General features: G+C 37.6%; 2 protein-coding genes across 4 annotated transcripts; both read left to right on the top strand.

The window, feature by feature from the left end:
- The first annotated feature begins 34 nt into the window (after positions 1-34).
- On the top strand, positions 35-9261 carry LOC132841410 (guanine nucleotide-binding protein G(q) subunit alpha-like). Its single transcript, XM_060863769.1, has 7 exons — positions 35-442; positions 3644-3828; positions 4187-4341; positions 4434-4562; positions 4647-4776; positions 4871-5024; positions 7392-9261. The coding sequence occupies exons 1-7, from the start codon at positions 322-324 to the stop codon at positions 7580-7582; spliced, it is 1065 nt and encodes a 354-aa protein (XP_060719752.1). The 5' UTR covers positions 35-321; the 3' UTR covers positions 7583-9261.
- A 2194-nt stretch (positions 9262-11455) lies between these two features.
- On the top strand, positions 11456-24738 carry prune2 (prune homolog 2 with BCH domain). 3 transcript variants are annotated; one of them, XR_009647855.1, is made up of 12 exons: positions 12952-13277; positions 15901-15989; positions 16196-16402; positions 17048-17224; positions 18937-19039; positions 19118-19249; positions 19341-19427; positions 19534-19632; positions 20776-20921; positions 22228-22266; positions 23063-23104; positions 23188-24738. XR_009647855.1 is itself a non-coding variant. In XM_060863217.1 (11 exons), the coding sequence occupies exons 2-11, from the start codon at positions 15935-15937 to the stop codon at positions 23213-23215; spliced, it is 969 nt and encodes a 322-aa protein (XP_060719200.1). In that variant the 5' UTR covers positions 11456-11538; positions 15901-15934; the 3' UTR covers positions 23216-24738. The 3 variants fall into 3 exon arrangements, 2 of the variants coding, with proteins under 2 accessions (XP_060719200.1, XP_060719199.1); XM_060863217.1 differs by lacking the exons at positions 12952-13277; positions 20776-20921 and adding an exon at positions 11456-11538; XM_060863216.1 differs by lacking the exon at positions 20776-20921.
- The last annotated feature ends 25 nt before the right edge of the window (positions 24739-24763 follow it).

Here is a 24763-nt window from a genome sequence, read left to right as displayed (position 1 = left end):
TATATTATGTCTTATGTTCTGTAAAACACCTGATGCCTAAAATTCTTTCTGCTATTTTTCCTTAACTGATTTGGTTAGGGATAGAAAACAGAGGCATGAGAAAGGAATGAGGAAGAATTACATTCATTCATGTCAAGTAGGTGTTGTCTTCTAACACGCCTCGTTCACACAGTGAGGTGGGACGTATTTGGTTTTTATAGGCAGTCTGTGGTATAACCTGTGTGACAGATACATCCTTCGTAATCGGGTTTCGTTCGTTTTAGAAAGCTCGGAAAAGTTGACTTAACAACTTTAACGCCTGAACTACTTCTGGAAGTCGTGATGGATTGCTGTTGTATGTCGCGAGAAGAACGAGAAGCTCATAGAATCCACCAAGAGATTGAGAGACAGATTAGCAAGTCCAAAAATGAAGTGGAGAAAGAGGTGAAGCTGTTGCTTTTAGGTACGTTGACATCTTTACGTGTTTTAATGCTACGGTTTGATCAGTGTTCTCGTCCATACAGATGCAAATCCACACTCATCTTCTGCCTGTGGCCCTGAAAACTTACTGCGTTTGTTATATTTGCATCTTTAAATCAATAAATTATGCATTATTAACTTAAGTTGTTCGTTACAAATTTATCATATCAAACAGCTCAATGTCAGAATTAATATTTAATATATTTGTAATTTTATATATTTGTAAAGGAATTTGCTAGATGACAAAAAATGCTCAGGTGGGTGATAGCAGAGATAAACGCATGTTTGATGTTCAGCTTGATAACATTATTGCAGAGCTGAGAAGTAAAAAAAAGAAAAAAAGAAACATTTTCTCAGTGTATTTAGGTCTGTTTTTTTACTTATATTTTCTATGAACCTAATTCGCCTGTATCTGTATCTGCATTTGGATTTAAACCTAAAGTGGGCGGGGCCTGACCCAGAGGTTTCACATTTATAAAATTTATTTAATATAAGCCTTAGCACACACTGACTGAAAAGTGACAGCTCCTCGTCACTCCAGGTCTTTACTGCTGCTGATTATACCTGTCTGAATCATTCTAATTATTTGAGTCTAATTCATTCAATCTCACTCACTCATTTTCTACCGCTTACCCGAACTACCTCGGGTCACGGGGAGCCTGTGCCTATCTCAGGCGTCATCGGGCATCAAGGCAGGATACACCCTGGATGGAGTACCAACCCATCACAGGGCACACACACACACTCTCATTCACTCACACACTACAGACAATTTTCCAGAGATGCCAATCAACCTACCATGCATGTCTTTGGACCAGGGGAGGAAACCGGAGTACCCGGAGGAAACCCCTGAGGCACGGGGAGAACATGCAAACTCCACACACACAAGGCGGAGGCGGGAATCGAACCCCCAACCCTGGAGGTGTGAGGCGAACGTGCTAACCACTAAGCCACCGTGCCCCCCGAGTCTAATTCATATCAACAAATTTCTAGCAATTTAAACAACTGCACCATCACCAGGTAGTTTGTAAGAATGAAAGAATGAACCTTGTAAAATGATTGTCCACAATTGTTGACTCAAGTTCAGGCTGCTCGATGCACACTTTCATTGTCCCAGGATCTTCGTGTGTGGCCGTTTGCTCGATTGAAAGAAAAAACCTGCTCATGTGACTCTTTTTCCTGGATTTCATGGAATCCTATGAAAGTCTGATGCACACTTAGATTCTAAAACTAAAGGAATAGTGCACCTCCTAGTTATATATATTCTATTTGTATCTGTTCAATGTTAGGACTTTTTAGAAAGTAAAAGACAGATAGCTTCAAGCTAATTGAAATTCTTAAAAAAAAAAAAAAAACAACAGCAAAACAATCTGATAGCGACAAAAAGATGTGACAGTGAGATTGATATATCCATTAGTCAAACCAGGAGTACATGTGAACAACCCCATTAAACAACACAATGAACACATTACATACTTTCAATTTCAGATTTATAAATCAGGACTGTACGAGAGTCAAACACTTTAATAGGAAAACCCGTTCGTGCTCGTACACAACAAAGGTCTAGAATCAATCGTAGTTTTGCGATTTGAGAAACAACGCTAATTTGCATATCAGAAGTAGATGCAAGAGCATATTGTTATAGTGTTAGTTAATTAGATATCAGTTGATGAGGTACATTTTAACATACATGCATAATAAGTTCTGTATTAGCCAATCAGATGCTGTTACGTCAATATATGGGGACACTAGTTCTGAGCGATACTGTTAATAATATTAATAATAATAAGTATGTGTTAAATAAACGAATAAAACAAACAAACTTAAGAATTTCTCAGACCACCCTGATGAACCCGGGCTGTAATCCTTATCTTACTACGTTCACTTTGTATTTGTATTTATCAAAGCAGTTTGTGTTAGCTTTTAGCCTTCAGTTAGCTTCCATCGGTTACTTTCAAGCTAGATGTCATTATATGGGTAAGGAATAAAGCTTAGTTATTAGTTAAAGCTAAGTATAGCTGTAAGGTTAGTATAGTTAGCATGACAGGTACATATTAGCACTTTGATAGTTTGTGTTTTGAGACATTTTTATTATAATCATCCTAAGGAACTTGTGAAAATGTTAGCTGAAGTAATGTTTACATACGGAAAAACAGCATTTACAAGTAATTTACATGAGTTTTTCACTTTTTACTCACTAAATTTCAAAAGAACGATCTGCTCATATAATCATATATTTATAAAAGCATAATTGGACATTTTAGCACCAGGCTGCTTTATGGTGTTGATTGAAATTGCTAACATTTAATCTTATAGCTATTCCTGCAGTCAGTTTGCTCTTGTGTATACTGTGTATTTACTAAGGCATTTTGTCATGTGACAGCTAGCTATTAGCATTCAGCTAGCTTGTATGGCCAGTAGAATCATGCTAGCTGTTTGAAAAGATTAGGATTAAAGCTGATGTATTGCAACAGATAACTATTAGCATTAAATTAGCACGTAGCAGCATCAACATCATGCTAGCTGATGAATAAATCTGTTTTTAATTAGCATTAGCTTTAGTTTTTCCCACGCAAGTAAAAACTTACTAGTCAATACTACAACTTGACTAGTTTCAGCATTAAACCAAGCCTAGACCTCACGCCTAATTCACTCTAAATGGATTTTATCTACTTTTCTTTTTTTTTTTAAATATACCTGCTGGAAAAATATTTTTGTCACTGTACACAGTTTATTAATAAAGTTATAAAGTAGGTCATAATTGAACCAAAAACATGGTGCAAGATAAGAACATCAAATCAATTAGACAGCTATACACTGTTATTAAACAGCTATACACTCAGTTTCATAATTATTAGCACCCTTATTTTATTGTAATTTTTTTAATGTAGTTTAATATGAAGTGGATAATTTGGTGTCATTTGGTTTCAAATATGTGAGAGATCTAAGTTCAGCCTGAGTAACCAAAGTAGATTTATTGATTGTGTAATGTCCTACCTCACTATAGGTTAATCTCTCTATCATTGGAGCAAATAGAATAATAGATAGATAGATAGATAGATAGATAGATAGATAGATAGATAGATAGATATTACCACAAATCTGTCTCTATTACAGTGTCACAGTCAGATGTCTAGAAGTCATAAAGCTAAGTATCTAAATAATAACCAGCTAATGTCTATAGGTACAGGCGAGAGTGGAAAAAGCACCTTCATCAAGCAGATGAGGATCATCCATGGAAAAGGCTACTCAGAGGATGACAGGAGGACCTTTACCAAGTCCATCTTTGAGAATATATTTACTGCAGTGGACGCCATGATCAAGGCCATGAAGATGTTGCAGATCCCGTTCACAAATGATAAAAATACAGTAAGCACTCGACCTGAGGGTTAGAGCATGTACACACACAACCACTCTGTCAATAAGATACTCCATATCTTCACATATCACTTTATCACATAACACAAAGGGCTCTGCAAAAACAAATCATGGTAAACCATGTAAATAATGCATGTGCTACTTTACAGCAGATCTACTTGTAAAGGAAAAGAGACGAAAACATGATTTTGTAACTGTTAGCTTAAATTAGCTAGATAATTTATTTATAATTAGGTCTATTTTCAGTTCTTTAGTGTAAGTAATTTCAAGCCAAAAGGCCAAACTGAAAGAAAGATGTTAGCTAAACAGTAAACGAGGGATGGATTTTTAGGCTGTTTGTGTGTTTCAGAATTATGCTGCAATGCTGCTTCAGGTGAAATCATATGATATGAGCTCTATGGATAAGAGCTATGCTGAGGCTATAAGCAGCATGTGGCAAGATCCTGGGATGCAGCAGTGCTACGACCGCAGGAGAGAGTACCAGCTCTCTGATTCGACCAAATAGTGAGTTGGCTGTTTGTATACATTACTATAATCCACTAATTTCTCAAATAAATTCCTTGTACATTTGGACCTGTGGTTGTAATTATTTGCAGTTACCTGGATGATATCGAGCGAATATCAGCTCCTCTTTACGTGCCTTCTGAGCAGGATATTCTCCGGGTCCGAGTTCGCACTACTGGAATCATCGAGTACTTCTTTAACCTCAGCTCTGTTGTATTCAGGTGAGAGGTGAGATGTTGAAGAAAACTAGTTTTAACATGTTGAGGTTTATGATACGTATCTAAACACCTGTGATGTTATAACAGGATGGTTGATGTAGGGGGTCAGCGCTCAGAGAGGAAGAAATGGATCCAATGTTTTGAAAACGTGACTTCTATCATCTTCCTGGTGGCACTGAACGAGTATGACCAGGTCCTGTACGAGAGCTCGAACGAGGTAAGATGCTCTTCCAGGCTGACTCAAATGCTTCCTCACATTGACATATAAACTGAGACAAGCGTCTGAAACTATGCACTTGGTCTAATCATAGAATCGTATGGAAGAGAGTAAAGCACTCTTTAAGACCATCATCAGCTACCCGTTCTTCCAGAGGACCTCCATGATCATTTTTTTCAACAAGACAGATCTCCTTCAAGAAAAAATCTCCAAGTCCCATCTTGAAGACTACTATCCTGAATACAAAGGTGAGAGGGTTACACATTCTCCAGTGCAATGTGAAACCTTTTGTTGTAAATGTACAGTATAATGCTGGAACTAACAAATACCGTAGCCATCAGGTTTACAGTATTATCTACAGCAGTACATTAACCCCCGGTGGTACAGCAGGAGGTATCACATGCTCTCATAGCTTTGGCCCGGGTTCGATTCCCAGTCAGGGAACCAACCCAGCCACTGAAGGATTAACTGCTGTAAGTTGTCTATAGCAGTACGTTGTATTTGTCTGGGGAAATAACATAATTACTGCTTTACACACTGTATTTACGTTACATAATTAAAAATATCATACTTTTTGTTATTTTTCATAAGATTAGTGCCAATAAGAAATAAAAAAAAAACCACACTTTTGTATGAGTCTTGAAACGATTTGTAAGCAAGGAGCAGAAAATTGGCTTTGTCAGTCATTTTTCATTCATTCATCTTCTACCGCTTATCCGAACTACCTCGGGTCACGGGAGCCTGTGCCTATCTCAGGCGTCATTGGGCATCAAGGCAGGATACACCCTGGACGGAGTGCCAACCCATCACAGGGCACACACACACTCTCATTCACTCACACAATCACACACTAGGGACAATTTTTCCAGAGATGCCAATCAATCTACCATGCATGTCTTTGGACTGGGGGAGGAAACCGGAGTACCCGGAGGAAACCCCCGAGGCACGGGGAGAACATGCAAACTCCACACACACAAGGCGGAGGCGGGAATCGAACCCCCAACCCTGGAGGTGCGAGGCGAACGTACTAACCACTAAGCCACCGTGCCCCCTGTCAGTCATTTTTATTCATTAAAAAATAAATAAATAAATAAAAACAAAGCAATTAACAATTAACAAAGCAGTAATCTTAAAATTCTTCTAAATGTGAACAGAAAAACAAACAGGTTACAAAAAATGAACACGTTAGCACTGGATCGTCAGAAGATTACTCAGAGAAGGTTGTAGATGGGGGGGGCACGGTGGCTTAGTGGTTAGCACGTTCGCCTCACACCTCCAGGGTTGGGGGTTCGATTCCCACCTCCACCTTGTGTGTGTGGAGTTTGCATGTTCTCCCGGGTTTCCTCCGGGTACTCCGGTTTCCTCCACCGGTCCAAAGACATGCATGGTAGGTTGATTGGCATCTCTGGAAAATTGTCCGTAGTGTGTGATTGCGTGAGTGATTGCGTGAGTGAATGAGTGTGTGTGTGTGTGTGTGTGTGTGTCCTGCGATGGGTTGGCACTCCGTCCAGGGTGTATCCTGCCTTGATGCCCAATGACGCCTGAGATAGGCACAGGCTCCCCGTGACCTGAGGTAGTTCGGATAAGCTCCGCAAACTCCACACACACAAGGCGGAGGCGGGAATCGAACCCCCAACGCTGGAGGTGTGAGGCAAATGTGCTAACCACTCAGCCACCGTGCCCCACCTAGCTAGCTAGCTAGTTAGTTCTAGATGGCTAATCAGTTAGATTAGTTTTTGTTAAGTATTATAGTTAAGCTGATAGTTTAACCCTCTTGGCAGCTAATGGAGATGAGCAGTGTAGCAACTAGTTAAATAATTAGCAACGGTAGCAAGAAACTCCAATGGGAAATAAGTCGGTGTAGCCATGGTTTTAACCATGTTTCGCAGTTTCAAGCTAATGAAACACATTTCTAATTTATCATCTCTTTTATCCTTCTATGCAAATTAGAATTCCACCAGATTTTGATTTCTATCATCTACAACATCAGCACTTTATTTTCCAGCTCGAGTGTTTTTAAGGGTGTGGCCGTGGTTATTGTGGTCATGGTCTGAGCTTTTTTTTCTCAAATCATTTTCCTCACTGAAGGGTGTAACCGTATTTAGTAAAACGGCTGAGAAAGCAGCAGTGCTCGGTTCTGAGTTATTCAGTAACAAGGATAAATCAGGAAGGTTGTTAGTGGTGGGGATTAGTGTTACTCCTGTAACTTCAGTGGCTAAGGGCTGTTTATATGGCTGGAGAGTGGTTTGAGGTACAAAAAGGCAACAAATGGTTATGAATACAGTAGTGGGCAAGTCTTATAACATCTGGACTGAAGCCTGTGGTAAAAGAAACAGCTTCAGTGGATAGAAAATGTACACACCCCAGAGAAAATGTACAAGTAAATCCAGAGAGTCCAGTAAAGGAACACGATGCTCCCTGGTGTTTGCAGTGCATTATAGGATCTTTAACAGTCCTTAAAATGGCCATATCCCTGATTATTGCCTTGGCTAGTACTATTTTCTTTCTTTCTTTCTTTCTTTCTTTCTTTCTTTCTTTCTTTCTTTCTTTCTTTCTTTCTTTTTCGTAAGCAACACTACACACAACACAGTGTAATCCTTTTTTCCCTCCTCCAGGTCCCAAGAATAATGCAGAAACAGCGAAGAAGTTCATTCTCCAAATGTACGAAGCTCAGAACTCAGACGCATGCAGGCGCCTATACACACATTTCACTTGTGCCACAGACACAGAAAATATCCGATTAATTTTCTCAGCTGTGAAAGACACCATCATGAGGATCAACTTTGAGGACTTCATCCTGGTTTAGAGCAGCTGAAGCTATGACTTTTATTTTGATATTAGAATTAATTTATTTACTACTGTTGTTTTAGATGTCTCATTCCCTTACAGAATTGCTTTAATCTTTTTATTGACAGTTTTTCATATGTGATCATGTTATTTTTTATGATGTCTACTTGCATTCACATTAGCAGTTACAAAGTACAACAACATGGTGACCGTGAAAGCATCTTTACATCAACATATGATCACAAATGACGTGGACATGAAATTACTTTAAGGGTTGCGAATCTTTGTTTAGATGACAAATATGCTTAGTTTTATGTATTTTGAATGTTTCTGCCAATACAAAAACTCACTGTCCCATCTCGAAGCTGAAACCTTTCAACATTCAGGAGCTGTTTTTATTTTCTTGATGTTTACAAATGAGGCACATTTAAATCTACCAATTCTTAAAACACATTTAAATCAAATGCCATATTAGTTGTGACTTAGCAGTTAATGAACATAGTTCAGGGGGGCACGGTGGCTTAGTGGTTAGCACGTTCGCCTCACACCTCCAGGGTTGGGGGTTCGATTCCCGCCTCCGCCTTGTGTGGGTGGTGTTTGCATGTTCTCCCCGTGCCTCGGGGGTTTCCTCCGGGTACTCCGGTTTCCTCCCCTGGTCCAAAGACATGCATGGTAGGTTGATTGGCATCTCTGGAAAATTGTCCGTAGTGTGTGATTGCGTGAGTGAATGAGAGTGTGTGTGTGCGTGCCCTGTGATGGGTTGGCACTCCGTCCAGGGTGTATCCTGCCTTGATGCCCAATGACGCCTGATATAGGCACAGGCTCCCCGTGACCCGAGGTAGTTCGGATAAGCGGTAGAAAATGAGTGAGAGAGTGAGTGAACATAGTTCAGAATATATCCACTAGGTGGCAGGACTGTACCCTGGCTCGATTCAATGAGTCAGATCATTTGATTCAAATCAGCAACTCGACTGTTCCAGTTAACAAGCGACTCACATTTTATAAAATCTTTCATTTAGAAACAAGACATGCCTTAATGTTTCTGAAGCATGTTTTCATTAAATATATAAACAAGAGTAATTGTCAAAATAACCGTCTCGGTTATTTGAGTCGATTCTTTTAGATGAATGTTTAGTGCTGATTCAAACATTATTAGATATATTTGATAGAATTCATTGTAAAGCAATATACTTAGGGTTAATTACAAGGAAAACGTAAAGTTAAATAATTTCAGATCTAGGTTGGCACAGAATCACCAATCGTAAATATCGCAGACTTGGAAATAAGCCGTTTTGAAGCCGAAAGAGTCGACTCTTAAAAGGCGACTTAGCTAAATGATCAGACTAACACCAAGAAACTGAAATTTCATGTTCATCGATGCTAACTATGTTCTCTTACTGGACTCTCTGGATTTGTTTGTGCATTTTTTTCAGGGGTATGTGCATTTTATATCCACTGAAGCCGTATCTTTCTTTCTTTTCAATCAAAGAGCCGACTCATTTACACCATCAATGGCACCAGACCACTAAATTGATTTAGAAAATGTATTTGTTCACTATTTAAAAGGTTTTTCTTTTTGCATGAGCAGAATTTCAGCTTAACTACCTTGTGCTTGTTTACTAGTAATAGTTAGCTATAATTTAGACAACTGATAATGCCATGTATTTTACAACTGAATAAATAAATTCCAACCCACCATCTAACACATCATAATATTAATATTAAACACATATTTTTAGAGACACAGGTATAAATATTGGTCTTTTTTTTGGTTATTTCTTATTCTATAGAAGAAGGAAAGCTGCTGTTTTAAACCAACTCTGTCTTATTAAATTGTAAATGCTGCACATTTTAAAATGTATTACAAACTAGTAAGTGCTTCAAATATGAATATGTCTGTATATATACCCCTTGGTATTATAAGGGTATTAATTGTTATTTATTTATTTTATAAATGATTTAAAATTATTTAAAAATTGTTCCAAAAGAGTTAAAAAAAAATACAGAACAGAAAAGTTGTATCTTCCCTGCTCTAGAGATGACAATGCTTTATGTATGATGTTCGTGTATGGAACATTTGTAGATGTATGGAACGATAGAAGAAAAAAGACAGAAGAAAAAAAAAATTCTGTGAAGCATGCTGGTGGGTGCATCGTGGTTTGCAGCTGGTTTGCTTTTAAGAGTCAAAACTTTATGACTCAATGCTTTAAATCACATAATTAAAGTTACGGTGAAAAAATGTCTTAAAGTAAGAAACATTTTGTTGTATACTTAAACTATTTAGTAAGTAATTCATTGAGGAAATGGCAGAGGTTGAGAGATTGAAATGTATAGAGTTAATACCATGTTTACTGTAGCGCTGTTGGTGCTGCTAATGAATGTGTTGTCTCCTTTCCATACAGTTTAAAATATTGTGCTGTGATTAAATGAACTTAAACAAAATATATCAAATATTTCTGATATCTCTCTTGTGTTTTATATTTAGAAAGGATAAAATTGTTGAGTTTTAATAGTTTTTTTTTGTCTACGTATATCTCATTTGCACGGTTTAAAACAACCAGCAACATCTTTAAAATTGTACTTTACACTATCGCCTTTATTGTTTCATTTCTAAGCTCTGCTTCTGGTCCTGTGTTCAGTCATTTTTACCACCCTGCCATAGTGATGACCTTCGGACCAGAAAGCTGCAGCGGGAGAGATTAAGTGCCACCTGATCGTCAGGAGTACCTGGGACTCGAAGGTGTGCTAAGATAAACACAGCAAATGTATTTTGTGGCTACGTTATAAACAACTTACATTTTTACATTTTTTTGAGGAAAGAATATGTTTAAAGTTATCAAAGGTATCAAGGCATTTTACAGGAACATTTAAGATTAGCATGGTGATCTAAAGCTTACTTCCAGAAATATTAGCAGACTGAATCAGTGAACAAAGAAATAGTATCTTATGTTTAAGTATTTGTTGCTGAATAAAGTTTAAATGCAACAATCCACATCCTTTTTCCTGACAGTAGCGTGATTAATCTGTGCACAATAAACTTTATAAAACTGTTGAATTTTTTCTTATGTCATGATCAGAACTCATGGTCGATGTTTTCATGCAAGGATCCAGTCAGGGTTAGAATTCAAGTTCATCTGTATTCATCTGTAATTTCATCTGTATTTTACAGGAAGAATGTGAGAAGGATTAAAAACCAACATATCATTCATTCATTCATTCATTCATTTTCTACCGCTTATCCGAACTACCTCGGGTCACGGGGAGCCTGTGCCTATCTCAGGCGTCATCGGGCATCAAGGCAGGATACACCCTGGACAGAGTGCCAACCCATCACAGGGCACACACACACACTCTCATTCACTCACGCAATCACACACTAGGGACAATTTTCCAGAGATGCCAATCAACCTACCATGCATGTCTTTGGACCGGGGGAGGAAACCGGAGTACCCGGAGGAAACCCCCGAGGCACGGGGAGAACATGCAAACTCCACACACACAAGGTGGAGGTGGGAATCGAACCCCCAACCCTGGAGGTGTGAGGCGAACGTACTAACCACTAAGCCACCGTGCCGCCCCCCCCCCCCAACATATCACATATATTTATTAATATTGCTGTTGTACAGATATGATTAATTGTGACATTTACACTGTACATTGTTGTGTTCCTGTTTGTTTGTGTTGCAGTTTTAATATGTAAGGAACAGACAAACATCACGGTTTTCTGTTTAATTTTCACCTTGACAAGAGAAAAAAAACTCTTTATTTTATTTATTATTCTTTCAGCTTTGTGGTCCTATTTTGATGTTTGGTCTCACTAGCAGATTTGCACGCAGTGTTACTGTCTGTTTATTGTCTTTCTGTTTTTTTTTAAACATAACTAGTTGTCACAGTGATGACCTTTGGACTTTAAGGGAGAGGTCAGCCAGGAACATTTTATTCCTGATTGTTCAACAAGTTTCTGAATTTTAAAAGGTGAGAACTAAACAATGACAGAGCGCTCCGAACTTTAAAAGCTTTCTTTCACATTCATGTGTACGTTCTGACTTATTGTTTGGTCAGGATATCATCTTACAGTTAGTGTGAGACTCTGTGGGAATGACGAATGATAACAGAACACATGGAGTGTGATGGGCTTGATTTCAGGTGCTACTCTGTTGTCTCCTGAGTGGATACAGTGTGTGATTTGTTGATTTTTGAAGCTGTTTTACAAATTAATGCATTATATTAAACTTATAAACCAAGAAAAATGGTGTTCTATGGTATAATATTTGTGTTACACTTGTAGAAGCGAATGTGTTAAGAGTTAATCAAGTGTTCTTTGAATAATTAAGGCTTTAAAGCTTTGCAAAACAGTTCCATGGAGAATCCGGTCTGTTTTATGGTTCTATATACAACTGCTAAAGGTTCCACTAAATGGAGAACCAAATAACCCATTAAGCATATTCAACTCTTTTTTTTAATATTGTAGAAAAATCATTTCTTAAGAGTTCTTTGGATAGTAATCTATTTTTTTAAAGAAGTTGTACTCGGAGTGATCAAGAACAAATAACCATTTTAAACACAATGCTTTCCTCAGATAAGCCACAGAGGCTTCTAGATTTAATTAATTAATTAATTATTCAGGATAGGGGGGCACGGTGGCTTAGTGGTTAGCACGTTCACCTCACACCTCCAGGGTTGGGGGTTTCGATTCCCACCTCCGCCTTGTGTGTGTGGAGTTTGCATGTTCTCCCCGTGCCTTGGGGGTTTCCTCCGGGTACTCGGGTTTCCTCCCCCGGTCCAAAGACATGCATGGTAGATTGATTGGCATCTCTGGAAAATTGTCCCTAGTGTGTGCGTAAGTGAATGAGAGTGTGTGTGTGTGCCCTGCGATGGGTTGGCACTCCGTCCATGGTGTATCCTGCCTTGATGCCCGATGACGCCTGAGATAGGCACAGGCTCCCCGTGACCCGAGGTAGTTCGGATAAGCGGTAGAAGATGAATGAATGAATGAATATATTAATGAGCAAAAATAAACTAAAGGTCATTTTAAAGGCACTAAAGGTCATTTTATTTTATTTTATCTTAAGCTAAACATTTAAATTGTCAATACAATTTAAAAAATAATTTCAAAACAGCAAAAAAAAAGGAGCTAAAGAGTTAAAATACAACAAATTTTTTCACTGAAATGAACAAATAAAATGAAAATAAAAGGTAAGATTTTCATAAAGTGTGAGCTCTTTATTCTTGGGATCAGCCGTGTGATCACACTCAGACCTCAACCCCTTTCTTCCTTATACAGGCTTTTATCTCTTTTCACCTGTGCAGTCAGACTCATTGCTCCTCCCTTATTTACACAAATCACTTTGTGTCCCTTCCTCCTGTCCTCTTTTCTCTGTACGCTGAAGCTCAGTGCTATTGGAGCTGCACTCATTCTTCTGTGTCAGCCTCAGAGAGCAGCCTCAGGATCTTATTTAGTGCTGGAGTGGTCACATGACTACAAAATGGTGGAGGCTGTCAGTGGGTGAGCTGAGCATCTCTGTAGCTGCGCAGAGGAACGAAGAGAAACACAGAAACCTTTCTCTCTCTCTCTCTCTCTCTCTCTCTCTCTCTCTCTCTCTCTGTCTCTCTCTCTCGCTCTCACACACACATATCCAGATGATCTCTGAAACCTGGAGCAGCAGTTTGGAATTGAAAGATTGAACGCAAAGGAGAAGTGTGTATCAGCAGTGGTGAGTGACTGGTGTGTGGATGCAGTGAATGAAGAGATAGATAGAAATAGACAGAGATAGTGTGAGAAAGAGAGACGGGTCGTGTTTACGTCTTTCTGAAAGAGAAAGAGCTGAAAGAGAAACCAGAGACATGGGAGGGGCAGCTGTTTACAGAGAACCGGTTCTGTGTGTGTGTGTGTGTGTGTGTGTGTGTGTGTGTGTGTGTGTGGTGTAGGTTGGTTTAGTGTCAGCATCATGTAGAGTGTATGTAATATTATTTCTGTACCTGTGCATGTGTGAGTTTAATAATTAGATTTTTTTTGGTTGAACTACTGAATCACCAGGTTTCCATCATCTGGTTATGTAAATTTAAAGCATTTTGCATCCGGCTAAAGCATTTGCCTCTGACTGTGTGTGAGTCTGCGTGCACTGTGTGTCGGTGTGTGTGTACATGTATAAGCTGAGTTGGAAGAGAAACGAAAATCCTAGAGAGGGAGGAGGGGAGCGAGGGATGAAAATGAGCTGCTGACGTAACTTCTCTTTTGTTATTCTTGGGTCTTTATTTTTATTCATACGGAATGATGAATTCTGAAATCATGAATGAAATCCTTTAGGTGATCTAAAATTTCTGTTTCTGGATTGTAATTGATCTATTTTTGGTGCTGTCTGAAAGCCTTCTGTTATCAGATGTACGTCTCACATCATAAACTTCATAACCACATTTCAGTCTGTAGAGTGTGACGTGATCTGTGGAGTCACTGGTTTTCAGGAGAACCGGTTCTGCTGTGTTCCGGTTATATTGTGGATATTTATATACTTGCAGTAACACAGTCAATGACCTATATACAGGAAGTGGAGATTTGATTTAAGAGCCTGGTCATAGTCAAGCTTTAGCACAACAAATGAACTCAGCCCATCGAATTCAAAAGTCAACAAAATTTGGAATGTTAGAGTCTCAAAACAACCTGCCATTTTGTGTGTGGTGACTTTTTAAACATTTCTAGATAAAAAAGCAAACAGAGACAGATCCAATCCTTTTGCCATTACATCTGAACATTATGAACTGAATAAAAAATGTGTTGTGCTGCCAAATATTCACATACTTACAAGTTTCAAAGTCATCTTACATTAGTGCTGTTTATACAAATGATTTAATATACAGGTCTATTGGACTGTTATACATGCAGGTCTGAAAATGTTAATTTTTATGTAACTTGATAAAACAAACATTAAACAGACCCGATAAAATCACAAGGAACAGACAAAATAAAATAAACAGGCAAAATAAACAATTAACAGACAAATCATAAACAGGCAAAATAAACAATTAACAGACAAATCATAAACAGGCAAAATAAACAATTAACAGACAAATCATAAACAGACAAAATAAACAATTAAAATATCAAATAAACAGACAAAATAAACAATTAACAGTCAAATCATAAACAGACAAAATAAAAAATAACAGACAAATCATAAACAGACAAAATAAAAAATTAACAAACAAATCAAAAACAGACAAAATAAACAATTAACAGACAAATCAAAACAGACAAAATAAACAATTAAAAGATCAAATAAACAGACAAAATAAACAATTAAAAAATCAAATAAACAGACAAAATAAACAATTAACAGTCAAATCCTAAACAGACAAAATAAACAATTAAAAGATCAAATCGTAAACAACATACAATCATAAAATTATTCCTCTTATAATGAACACTGAAAGAATGACACAATACACAAAAAATTCTTATCTGTTTATAGTTATGTTCACGTTTGTTGAACGTCTGCAAAACCAGTTAGTTACAGACGCCTGTTACACAGCCGTTATACTGATATAAAATTATTATTATTTTGATTAAACATGTGGTGATGTGGTTAGACTGCTTCCATTTAATATAATAATCCTGGTACATTTCACTGCAATAGTTTGTTATAACTACACGTCAAATGTCATTTGGTTTACTGTTACTATGGCAACACATAATGATTTATAATGCTGTTTGGGTTCTTTGGGAACTACTTTTTTTAATGGTGGTAAAAGATAAACAAAAATATTTGATCATATTATACCTGACATATCAGGATTACCTTCTCAGAAACAAACAAACAAACAAACAAACAAACAAACAAACAAATAAATAAATATCCTTAAAAAAAAAACAGAACTAATTTCTGGTTTTATAAAGTGTTGTATAAAAGTAATATCATGCTCACACTTAGGACATGACCCACTCCTTATTATTATTACGGCTGAATCAAATCCAAATGATCACTTATCTTATAGTCACAATGAATTTTCTTTTTCCCTACATTTAGAAGAAAATAGTTCAAAACACAGCTTGTCCACATACAAAAGTCTTTATTATATCAAAGATTACACATTTATTAGTCTTTCCATATGGAGCATCCACTCTGTGTTGTAAGTTGTTACTATACAAAGAATAACATTTTAGAAGGAGAATATTAATATACATCTTGTTATGGAAAATCGATAACACAGAATTGAGAATTGAGTTGATTGAATGATAATGTGGTTCTTCTAACCCTGATTCTGAAAGTGAACACATACACAACAAAACATTACACTGTTACAGACTCAACTATACATCTGTGTTTGTGTGTGATCCCGCAGATCCCCGTCCTCTCTGTCCCTCGGTAATGAGTGGATGGAGCAGCCTCCTGAACACAAGATGAGCTCTGATGGGACAGAAGGCAGACCAGGTCAGTCTTCCATCAAGGTCTTATACCACTGTTTTATTCTTTGTTGCTAATCAAACAAGCCACAATTACTATTGTTTTTTATTTATTTATTTTTTTCATTTCCATGAACTCTAATGTTATAGCTGGACTAAAATCAGCACGATTATATATTTATATATATAGAGATATTTAATGCAGTCAAATTCCCCGCTGACCTTGTACTGTAGCTCCTCCCACTACTCTGCCACTGAAGGGCGATGAAGGCGGTTCTCAGAGGAAAAAACTCTCAGCCCCTCGGATCAGCCTCTCGTTAGATCAAAGCGAAGACGACCTGTTTGACACGCCTGATGACTTGGACATTAACGTGGACGATTTGGACACACCTGACGAGGCTGACATCCTGGACTACACTGATCATGAGTTGGACTGGGAAGGTGAGATTAAAAGTAAAACAACACTTGGATGTGCTCAAATTTAATAGTCCAGGAACTTATTGTTAAGCTTCTGCTACCAGTGGGATCATTTTTTAGCTCCAAACCTCATTGCATCTGCTTAAGATTAAGAGCTATTGATCATCCATCCAAATCAACACAAATGGACTCAAAAGGAAAAAACATACCAGCTCAGTCTGTGGATCTGGACACTATTTATAATCTTGAGTGCAAATTAAGAAAAACCAAAGAAACCATAAGAAAAACCCATTAAAAAATAAACTATAAAATGTTCTGTATTGGTCCAAAATGGAGTGGTGCAAGAAGGCTGTACAGGTTTCTGCAAAGCAGCAGTGTGTGTGTGTGTGTGTTTGTACACAATATGTAGTGTATGTATAATACATGAATAGTGCAAATAATTCTACACTGACGGTAACCATCAACAGTTCCTTTGAGAAAATATTGCCTAATTATACATATGTACAAGGAACAAAAGATGAAAATGTTTTGATGATTTGTCTCGATCTTGACTTGACCTTAACCCTGTTAAGTATGCCTTAGTCTTCACTTGATCTCAACTAATCCTTTTTGGTATCCAGTCTTGACCCTCGATCCACTGAACTAAATTTCTGAACATATTCTATTCAGAGCCTCAGGAATCCCAGAGAGCCCCAGTGAGGGAAGAGTCTGAACCCATCCCTACCTACACCTCAGAGGAGGATCGACAGGACTCCAAACTTTGGAGGACTGTTATCATCGGGGAACAGGAGCACCGCATCAACATGAAGTGTATTGAACCCTACCAAAAAGTCATCTCCCATGGAGGTATACAGTCTAAGAGCACAAACACACTTTTGTAGCCAAACAGGTCACCTTATGAAAAACTGGATGTGGTCGTAATTTGATAGTCAGTTCAGTTCAGTTCAGTTCACTTTATTTATAAAGCACATTTAAAACAGCCACAGGACTGACCAAAGTGCTGTACAATAACAGGTGTTAATAAATAATAATAATAAAAAAAATACATAGGAAAAAAAAAAAAAAAATGATATTAAGACAGGAGAAATAATAAAAAGCGAAATAGAATTGAACAATGCAAAAATACACACTGAAGCACTAAAACAAGCAATAATAGAACAATTAGAAACAGTAAGAAGAGAATGAAAAGGAAAACTATAGAAATGCCGAGGAAAAGAGATACGTTTTTAAAAGGGACTTAAAGAGGGACAGAGAGGGTGCTAATCTTAATTCTATTGGCAAATCATTCCAAAGCTGTGGCCCAATTACTGAGAAAGCTCGATCCCCTCTACGCTTGAGTCTAGAAACGGGAACAGAGAGGAGGTTCTGGTTGCCTGATCTTAGCCTTCTGGAAGGGGAGTACGGATGTAATAACTCAGATAGATAAATAGGAGCTTGATTATGCAGGGCCTTAAAAACAAATAAAAGTATTTTAAAACGAATTCTGTAATCAATAGGCAACCAGTGAAGAGTCCTCAGATAGTCATCATCGTATCCAGTGCTCTGGACTGAAACCTTGCTTATAAAGGAAGTGAATCTGTTCTACGAGAGAGTAAAAAGTAAAAAGTAAAAAGTAAAAGCCCGGGGAGATACTGAGAAGTTTACTACATTAACTGTACTTAATTACTATTTTTTTTCATTTCTGCTTTACTCAATTATTACTGAAATATCAGGACTCAAGAAAAAACACTTTTTTCATTACATTTTCATTTTAACAATGAAAGTAATATCAATTACCAATCAATTCTCTTCTTTTTGTCTCTTTCCCTTACTCAATATTAAATGAAAACGGATGATGTTACTTTAAATATAAGAATATAAAAAATAAGTTACCTTAAATTTGATGTATTTTTGAGTAAGTTTTGTATTTAAGTCCATTCAATCTAATAAGCTAATTACATTTTACAAATGTTTAAATAGCTAGCTTGTTGTTTTGAAAGTGAGTCTCTTTAATTAGCTGAGTAGTACATTAGGTGAATTAGTTTATTATATAAATTAGCTAGCTTTTGAAGTTATGTAAACTAACTTGGTAAATTAGCTCTATAGTAAGAGTTTGGTTTAGTGAAAAGCTTAGTTAGGTTTTGTAACTTGGTTTGTTAAATTAGCCAGCTAGATACATTGATTAATCTGAACATTTCTAGCTAGTTTTGTTTTGTTTCTAGCTAGTTTTGTCAAGTTTTAACTTGTTTGAGTTAGCAGAATATTTCTCTCCTGATTGATTGCTCTGTAATCTAGCAACTCAGGGTTGAGGACCACTGTATGTGTGAGACCTGTGGTCAGCTTTTCATCAGTTAAAACACCTTCTCACTCTTAAATAATTGAGTATATTTACATGTCGCTCTAGAAACTTTTTTGCTTTCTTCTCATCCCTAGTTTTAACTGAGTATGATTCTGAAATTCGTTTACTTCATTACATTTTCCATCCTTGCAGGAACCTTTCAGCTGGAGACTGCAGATGCAGTTTATTGCTTATGTATGAATGGCATGTTTTATAACTTCGCGCTTCTCTTCTTTAAAAGGCTACTACGGAAACGGCACGAATGCCATCATTGTATTTGCTGCTTGCTTCCTTCCGGACAGCGATAGCGAGGACTATCATGAAATAATGGAGAACCTCTTTCTGTGAGTTCTATCATTAATCTATTCATTTACTTTCATTGTTTTTCTGTAGCTGTATTATTAATGATATTCTAATGCTAGGTATGTGATCAGCACGTTGGAGCTGATGGTAGCGGAGGACTACATGATCGTATACCTGAACGGGGCCACGCCTCACAGGAGGACGCCTGGCCTCGGTTGGCTGAAGAGGTGCTACCAGATGATCGACAGGAGGTAGCTGACGATTTATAGCACAGAATCATACGTACATGTTTGGTTAAACAAAAAAAATCTTTAAAATCTGTCTCTGAAATCTGCTTTTCAGGCTTCGAAAGAACCTAAAATCTTTTATTATTGTTCATCCTTCCTGGTTTATCAGGACTATCCTGGCCATCACCAGACCCTTTATCAGGTAAAAAAAAACATTTACAGGAACCAGAGATTAAGGAATAATATTTCTAAAATAATTTGGATTTATTTCTTGGGGCTTTACATTTATTTTTGTTTACTCCCTACAGTTCAAAGTTCAGCAGTAAGATTAAGTATGTGAACAGTTTAGCAGAGCTGGAAGAGCTCATCCCGATGGAATATGTCCATATTCCTGAATGCATCATCAAGTAAGTCAGAATTTATATTAAACTCAATGCAAAAAAACAACACATGACGGGCCATGCTGTAATAGGAAAATAATCCACACCAGGGTGCTGTGATAGTGGATTATTTTCCTCTAACAGAATTACTGTTACTGTATTTTATTCCTCTTATACCACAGCGATTTTCAGACCATTAAATTTTTACTTATTCCTGAATGGCATGTGACACTTTTAAACGGTTTTATAGTTACATATAAAGTCACAGAACGTTCACCAAACAGACCAACATTATAATCACTTAATTACATATAGCAGCTTTTGCTAACTAGCATTTCATGTGAAATCTTTATTGCAATAATTTGAATTAGCTAGCTGATTAAATTTCTGCAAATTATGTATATCAATTAGCTAGCTAGAGAAATTTGTTTAATTAACTACAATTTTATGTTTTATAAACTAGCTTTGTAAATTAGCAAGCAGATTTTGTATTTGCTGCTAATGTGCCTTCACACATTCGCTCCAAAATGGCTATAAAGAATACAGAAGATTTCTTTTTCTTAAATTTAATAAGATAAAGAACGTAACTTGTCTAAAGTGTTACCAAGAAACCAGAAAGCAGAATTTCCTTTGCGCTAGAAAACACACAAAGCTCTGACACTAGAGACTCCTTCCATAAATGTTGCCTATAAACAGCTCTTACGGAGTCTGTCGTTTCATTATATCAGTGATCATATTTGTAAATCTTTCATTTTTGTCTTGGATTATATGAATCATGTGCCGAACAAGATCCTGTGTACAAGAGCGGTTACTATAGAAACGCTGATGTATTAGCTCGAGCGCGTTATTATAGAAGTTGCGGCTCAGAACCACTGTTGTGATCCACACTGTGGTATAACTGGTCTAAAAGCTGGTTCAGTTCAATTTTAAGAATTATGAATTATTATCTGTTCCTTTTTTTAAGACCGTTTTGTCTTTTGCACTTGTTTACATACAGTCGAGTACAATGGTTTGCGCCCCGTCATGGTTTTTTGAACGGAAACATCGACAAGTTGGTGGTGGGTGTAAAGTGGTGGTGCTTTTATCTTACAATAAGATCTAAAAGTCCAAAACCTAACGTAAAATCAAGGTTTAATTCTAAAGTTTAATCTGCACCTTCTTTGTCTTCAGAACATGTCGAGATGGGAGGGTGGGCTGTGGGGAAGAGGAGCGAAAGTCTGCACAGAGGATACAAAAAAAGAGGTTGGAGGTTGAAGGGTGGGCAAACGAATGATCTCAAGATACAAATTTGCAGCGTCCTTGCACGTGACGATGAAGTAAGCTCTGTGATCTATGTCTCTGTCTACTTCCTTTTGACTTAAGGGTGTGCAAACTTTTGCACTCGACAATATGGCACTCGGTGTGAATTCTTTTTGTGTGGCGAATGATCTACATAAACAGAAACAGTGTAAAGTCTTGGAGGCCGTCTTGAGGTGTCGGCGTGTTCCTGAGAACTATCCACGAGCCCTGACAATCTGGTTTCCATGGTAGCAGGTGCTAATGAGCTGAAATGAGTGTTAACGAGTGCTGTTTTTTTTTAAATCTCACTCATATTTTTTGTCTCTGACATCGTCTAACAAACACAAGATGTTTTTGCAGGGTTCAGATTTGTACGTATGTTTTTAAGAATTATGAACCTTACGTCATTTGTTTTTTTTTGTTGATTTGTGCCCACATTTGTTGAGATGTGATTTTTTTTGTTGATATAATTATTTGGCTTGTAATTTTGGAACTTATCAGATATACTTCATTCCATGTCTATACAAAACGTTCCAACTAATTGATTATAAAGTGTGTTTACAGTGTGATTAAAAATAGATAAATTCATTCATTCATTCATTCATTCATTCATTCATTTTCTACCGCTTATCCGAACTACCTCGGGTCACGGGGAGCCTGTGCCTGTGCACACACACTCACACACTCACACACTATGGACAATTTTCCAGAGATGCCAATCAACCTACCATGCATGTCTTTGGACCGGGGGAGGAAACCGGAGTACCCGGAGGAAACCCCCGAGGCACGGTGGAGAACATGCAAACTCCACACACACAAGGCGGAGGCGGGAATCGAACCCCCAACCCTGGAGGTGTGAGGCGAACGTGCTAACCACTAAGCCACCGTGCCCCCCAAAATAGATAAATAAATTCATTCATTCATTCATTAAAAAATTCTTAGAAGGCAAAAAAGTCAAAGCTATATATTTGGATATATTATATATAGATATTTTACAGTAGTGTATTAATTTAAAACTTTGTGTGGCAAGATTGTAAACAAACGCCTGACTGAGCCAAACCAGTTAGAAGTAACATAAGTGAGTAGATTCTGTTATAAACGAGCTCAGTGTTATATTTTACGTGTGTTATTTAATATTCATGCTTTATGATTATTGTGCATGTGGCTCAAGATTTCCTTTTACATGCTCAAATGGTTTCTGGGCTGTTGTTGTGCGTCTCATGTTCTATCTTTTGGGTTCATGTGAAGGATAAACAAACGCAGCTCCTGAAGTGAGTCCTGAGATCTTTTTCCACTGATTTTCCAACCCATTTCTTTCCTTTTCTGTTTTTTTCTCCACCGCAGACTCGACGAGGAGTTACAGGAAGCAGGAGAGAACTCGAAGTGAGTATCAACATCGCTAGGTTTTTATTTTCATTTGATTTAACGCTCATTAATGGTGCTTGCAAAGCAACATTCTTACTATCCTGTATACTCTTCTGGACAAAACTTCGGCACGTAACTTGTCCCGCAGCTTTTGTCCTAGACCCATGAATGATGTGTCAAATCGACCGGCTCATTGAGCAGAGGTGTGCTATGACTTTTCTAAGCGATCCGAGTACCGGTACTTCCGGTACCGGGTCTCAAACTTGCCTTTTTTCCTATAGACTCCCATTATAAACTTTGGAGGTTTATAACTCGGCAAGCTTTCGAACGATCTACACCAAACTCGGCCAACTCCTTTAGGGTGAGACTCTGAACAAACTTTTAAATTGGTACACCGACTGGCCTTCTGGTTGTGCGGCATCCCCGCCCTCCAAAATATGCAAAATCAAAAAACTTTTTACAACATGGACATGTGACATCAAAACACTCAGAACAATGTGGGGAACTTCCTCACGTGTAATTTGATGAAGTCACGTGAAATCACGTGATGTGATAAAAAAATTACAAATTAAAAAAAATAAAAAAATTTGCACAACACGGACATGAGACATGTCAAAACACTCAACACAATGAGGGGAACTTACCACGTGCAAGCACCATTCACATTTTCTTCAGGAAATGTACGTTCTAGTTTGAAACCTCTTATTCGGATGAATTCCTCTAGATCTAGATCTGGATTTAATCGTAATCGATGTATTCAACGTCATACAGAATTCAATCATAATGAAACTCCTGTTAAAAATTCCTTCTTTAGAATCAACAGCTTCCTCCAGGGACCTGATGTGCCACAGCCAACGTGAGTCTTTTATTCGAGAGCTTTATTGTTTTTACTCTGTACTTTTATGTGTCTCTAACTATAATCCACTTCTTTTTTTTCAGAGCTCAACAAAGTGCAAGCAGCTCCTAATCTAAGGACGCAATGAAGAAGGAATGCATGGCCTGTGTGTGTGTGCGTGTGTGTGTGTGTGTGTGTGTGTGTGTGTGTGTGTGTGTGTGCGTGTGTGTGTGTGATAATAATTGAGATAATGTGAATATTTCAAAGCTGGACTCTACCCCTTCAATATCAACTGTCCTAACACACATCCTCAGAAAGTGCTGCTGATCTCATGAACTGGTTTCCAGCACTGACCAGTCGCAGAATCATCCGATCATCTCTCAGACGTAACGTCTTAATGTCTTCTCGTGATACGCCTTCCGTTTTCTTTTCTTTTCTTTTCCGAATGCATGAGCAGCAATAATATCCTTTTTATCATAACATCATCCTCATGCTCATACACACACATACACAACATGATCATGTAGTAGAATAAGAACCCTAACCCTAACACCTCAGAGTATCTTCACACGCACGTTTGTGCTCGGGAATCCAGAACGTTGGAAATGTTTTTTAGCTTAATCGCTTAAATAGTCTTTTACCTCTTTGTAGAATTTGATGTTATGAACTGCAAAAAAAAAAAAAAGATCCCTAGGAATAACATGAGGTTATACATCAGCACTTGTTAAGCCTCAACAGCAGACTTTTATCCGGTCTAGACAGACAAACAAACAGACAGACAGACATACAGACAGCTAGATAGATAAAAGATCAGACCCCAGACAAGGCAATAATATTTGTCCAATGGTTAGAAGAGATTGGACTCTGTGAAGGCTGATGTTTGGTAGGATTCAGAACGAGTAGCTTGTGCTTTAGTTAAATATTCAGAACGTATCGTGTTTAAACACACACAAATCAAGACTAAATTCAAGAAGAAATGTTTTAATATTTGCTGTTGTTAAACTACTCATCGGATGATAAACGATTCATCTGGATATGAAATCTGTGTATCATGTTACTGATCTGTTCACCTGGTCTTCTAGCCTGTAGTGTTAAAAAAAAAAACAGCTCAAAGTGAGTTCTGAGTTCTGACCTCAGTGTATGTGTGTGTTTTCATTCAGTGTTAGATATAAGAAATATATATCTATATATATGTATAAACATTCAACACTGAATAAATCCTCCCAGCATGCAGATACAGATTCCTAAAGCGTCTCTCCATGTAGCTCCTGTGTCTACATTCTGTACCAACACGTAGTTGTTGTCTGTGAGCGTGAACGTGTGCGAGTTGTTTGTAGGTGTGATTGTGTTTCGGTTGTGCGTTTGTGTGCTGTTAGGTCTCTCAGGTTGCTGTAAACAGGAAATGACCTCATAGACGGACAAAAGGACAGTGCAGCTGCAAAGCACAATATCCATATCTCTGTGGTGTGTGTGTGTATGTGTGTGTGTGTGTGTGTGTGTGTGTGTGTGCAGATGAAGGCATGTCACTGCATGTCTCATAGCTGTTAATATAGAAAAAATGTGGTCATTTGGAATAAAGTTAATATATATATATATAGACCCGGAGGCCTTGTAAAATAATGCAGAGCACATCAATAAATTTACCTCTAATCTAATTCTGAAGTGTTTATTTTTTTTGTT

The sequence above is a fragment of the Tachysurus vachellii genome, chromosome 26 (genome assembly GCF_030014155.1).
Source record: "Tachysurus vachellii isolate PV-2020 chromosome 26, HZAU_Pvac_v1, whole genome shotgun sequence".
NCBI classification, from domain to species: domain Eukaryota; kingdom Metazoa; phylum Chordata; class Actinopteri; order Siluriformes; family Bagridae; genus Tachysurus; species Tachysurus vachellii.
The sequence above is the reverse complement of the archived record's forward strand: the minus strand, read 5'-3'. Positions and strand labels throughout refer to the sequence as shown.

Excerpts from the sequence above, each read along its gene's own strand:
- LOC132841410 (XM_060863769.1), top strand. The coding sequence starts at position 322 with ATGGATTGCTGTTGTATGTCGCGAGAAGAACGAGAAGCTCATAGAATC. Across the intron at positions 443-3,643 it reads GGTGAAGCTGTTGCTTTTAG|GTACAGGCGAGAGTGGAAAA; the intron begins GTACGTTGACAT and ends TAATGTCTATAG. Across the intron at positions 4,342-4,433 it reads CTCTCTGATTCGACCAAATA|TTACCTGGATGATATCGAGC; the intron begins GTGAGTTGGCTG and ends AATTATTTGCAG.
- prune2 (XM_060863217.1), top strand. The coding sequence starts at position 15,935 with ATGGAGCAGCCTCCTGAACACAAGATGAGCTCTGATGGGACAGAAGGC. Across the intron at positions 19,428-19,533 it reads ATCACCAGACCCTTTATCAG|TTCAAAGTTCAGCAGTAAGA; the intron begins GTAAAAAAAAAC and ends TACTCCCTACAG. Across the intron at positions 23,105-23,187 it reads CCTGATGTGCCACAGCCAAC|AGCTCAACAAAGTGCAAGCA; the intron begins GTGAGTCTTTTA and ends CTTTTTTTTCAG.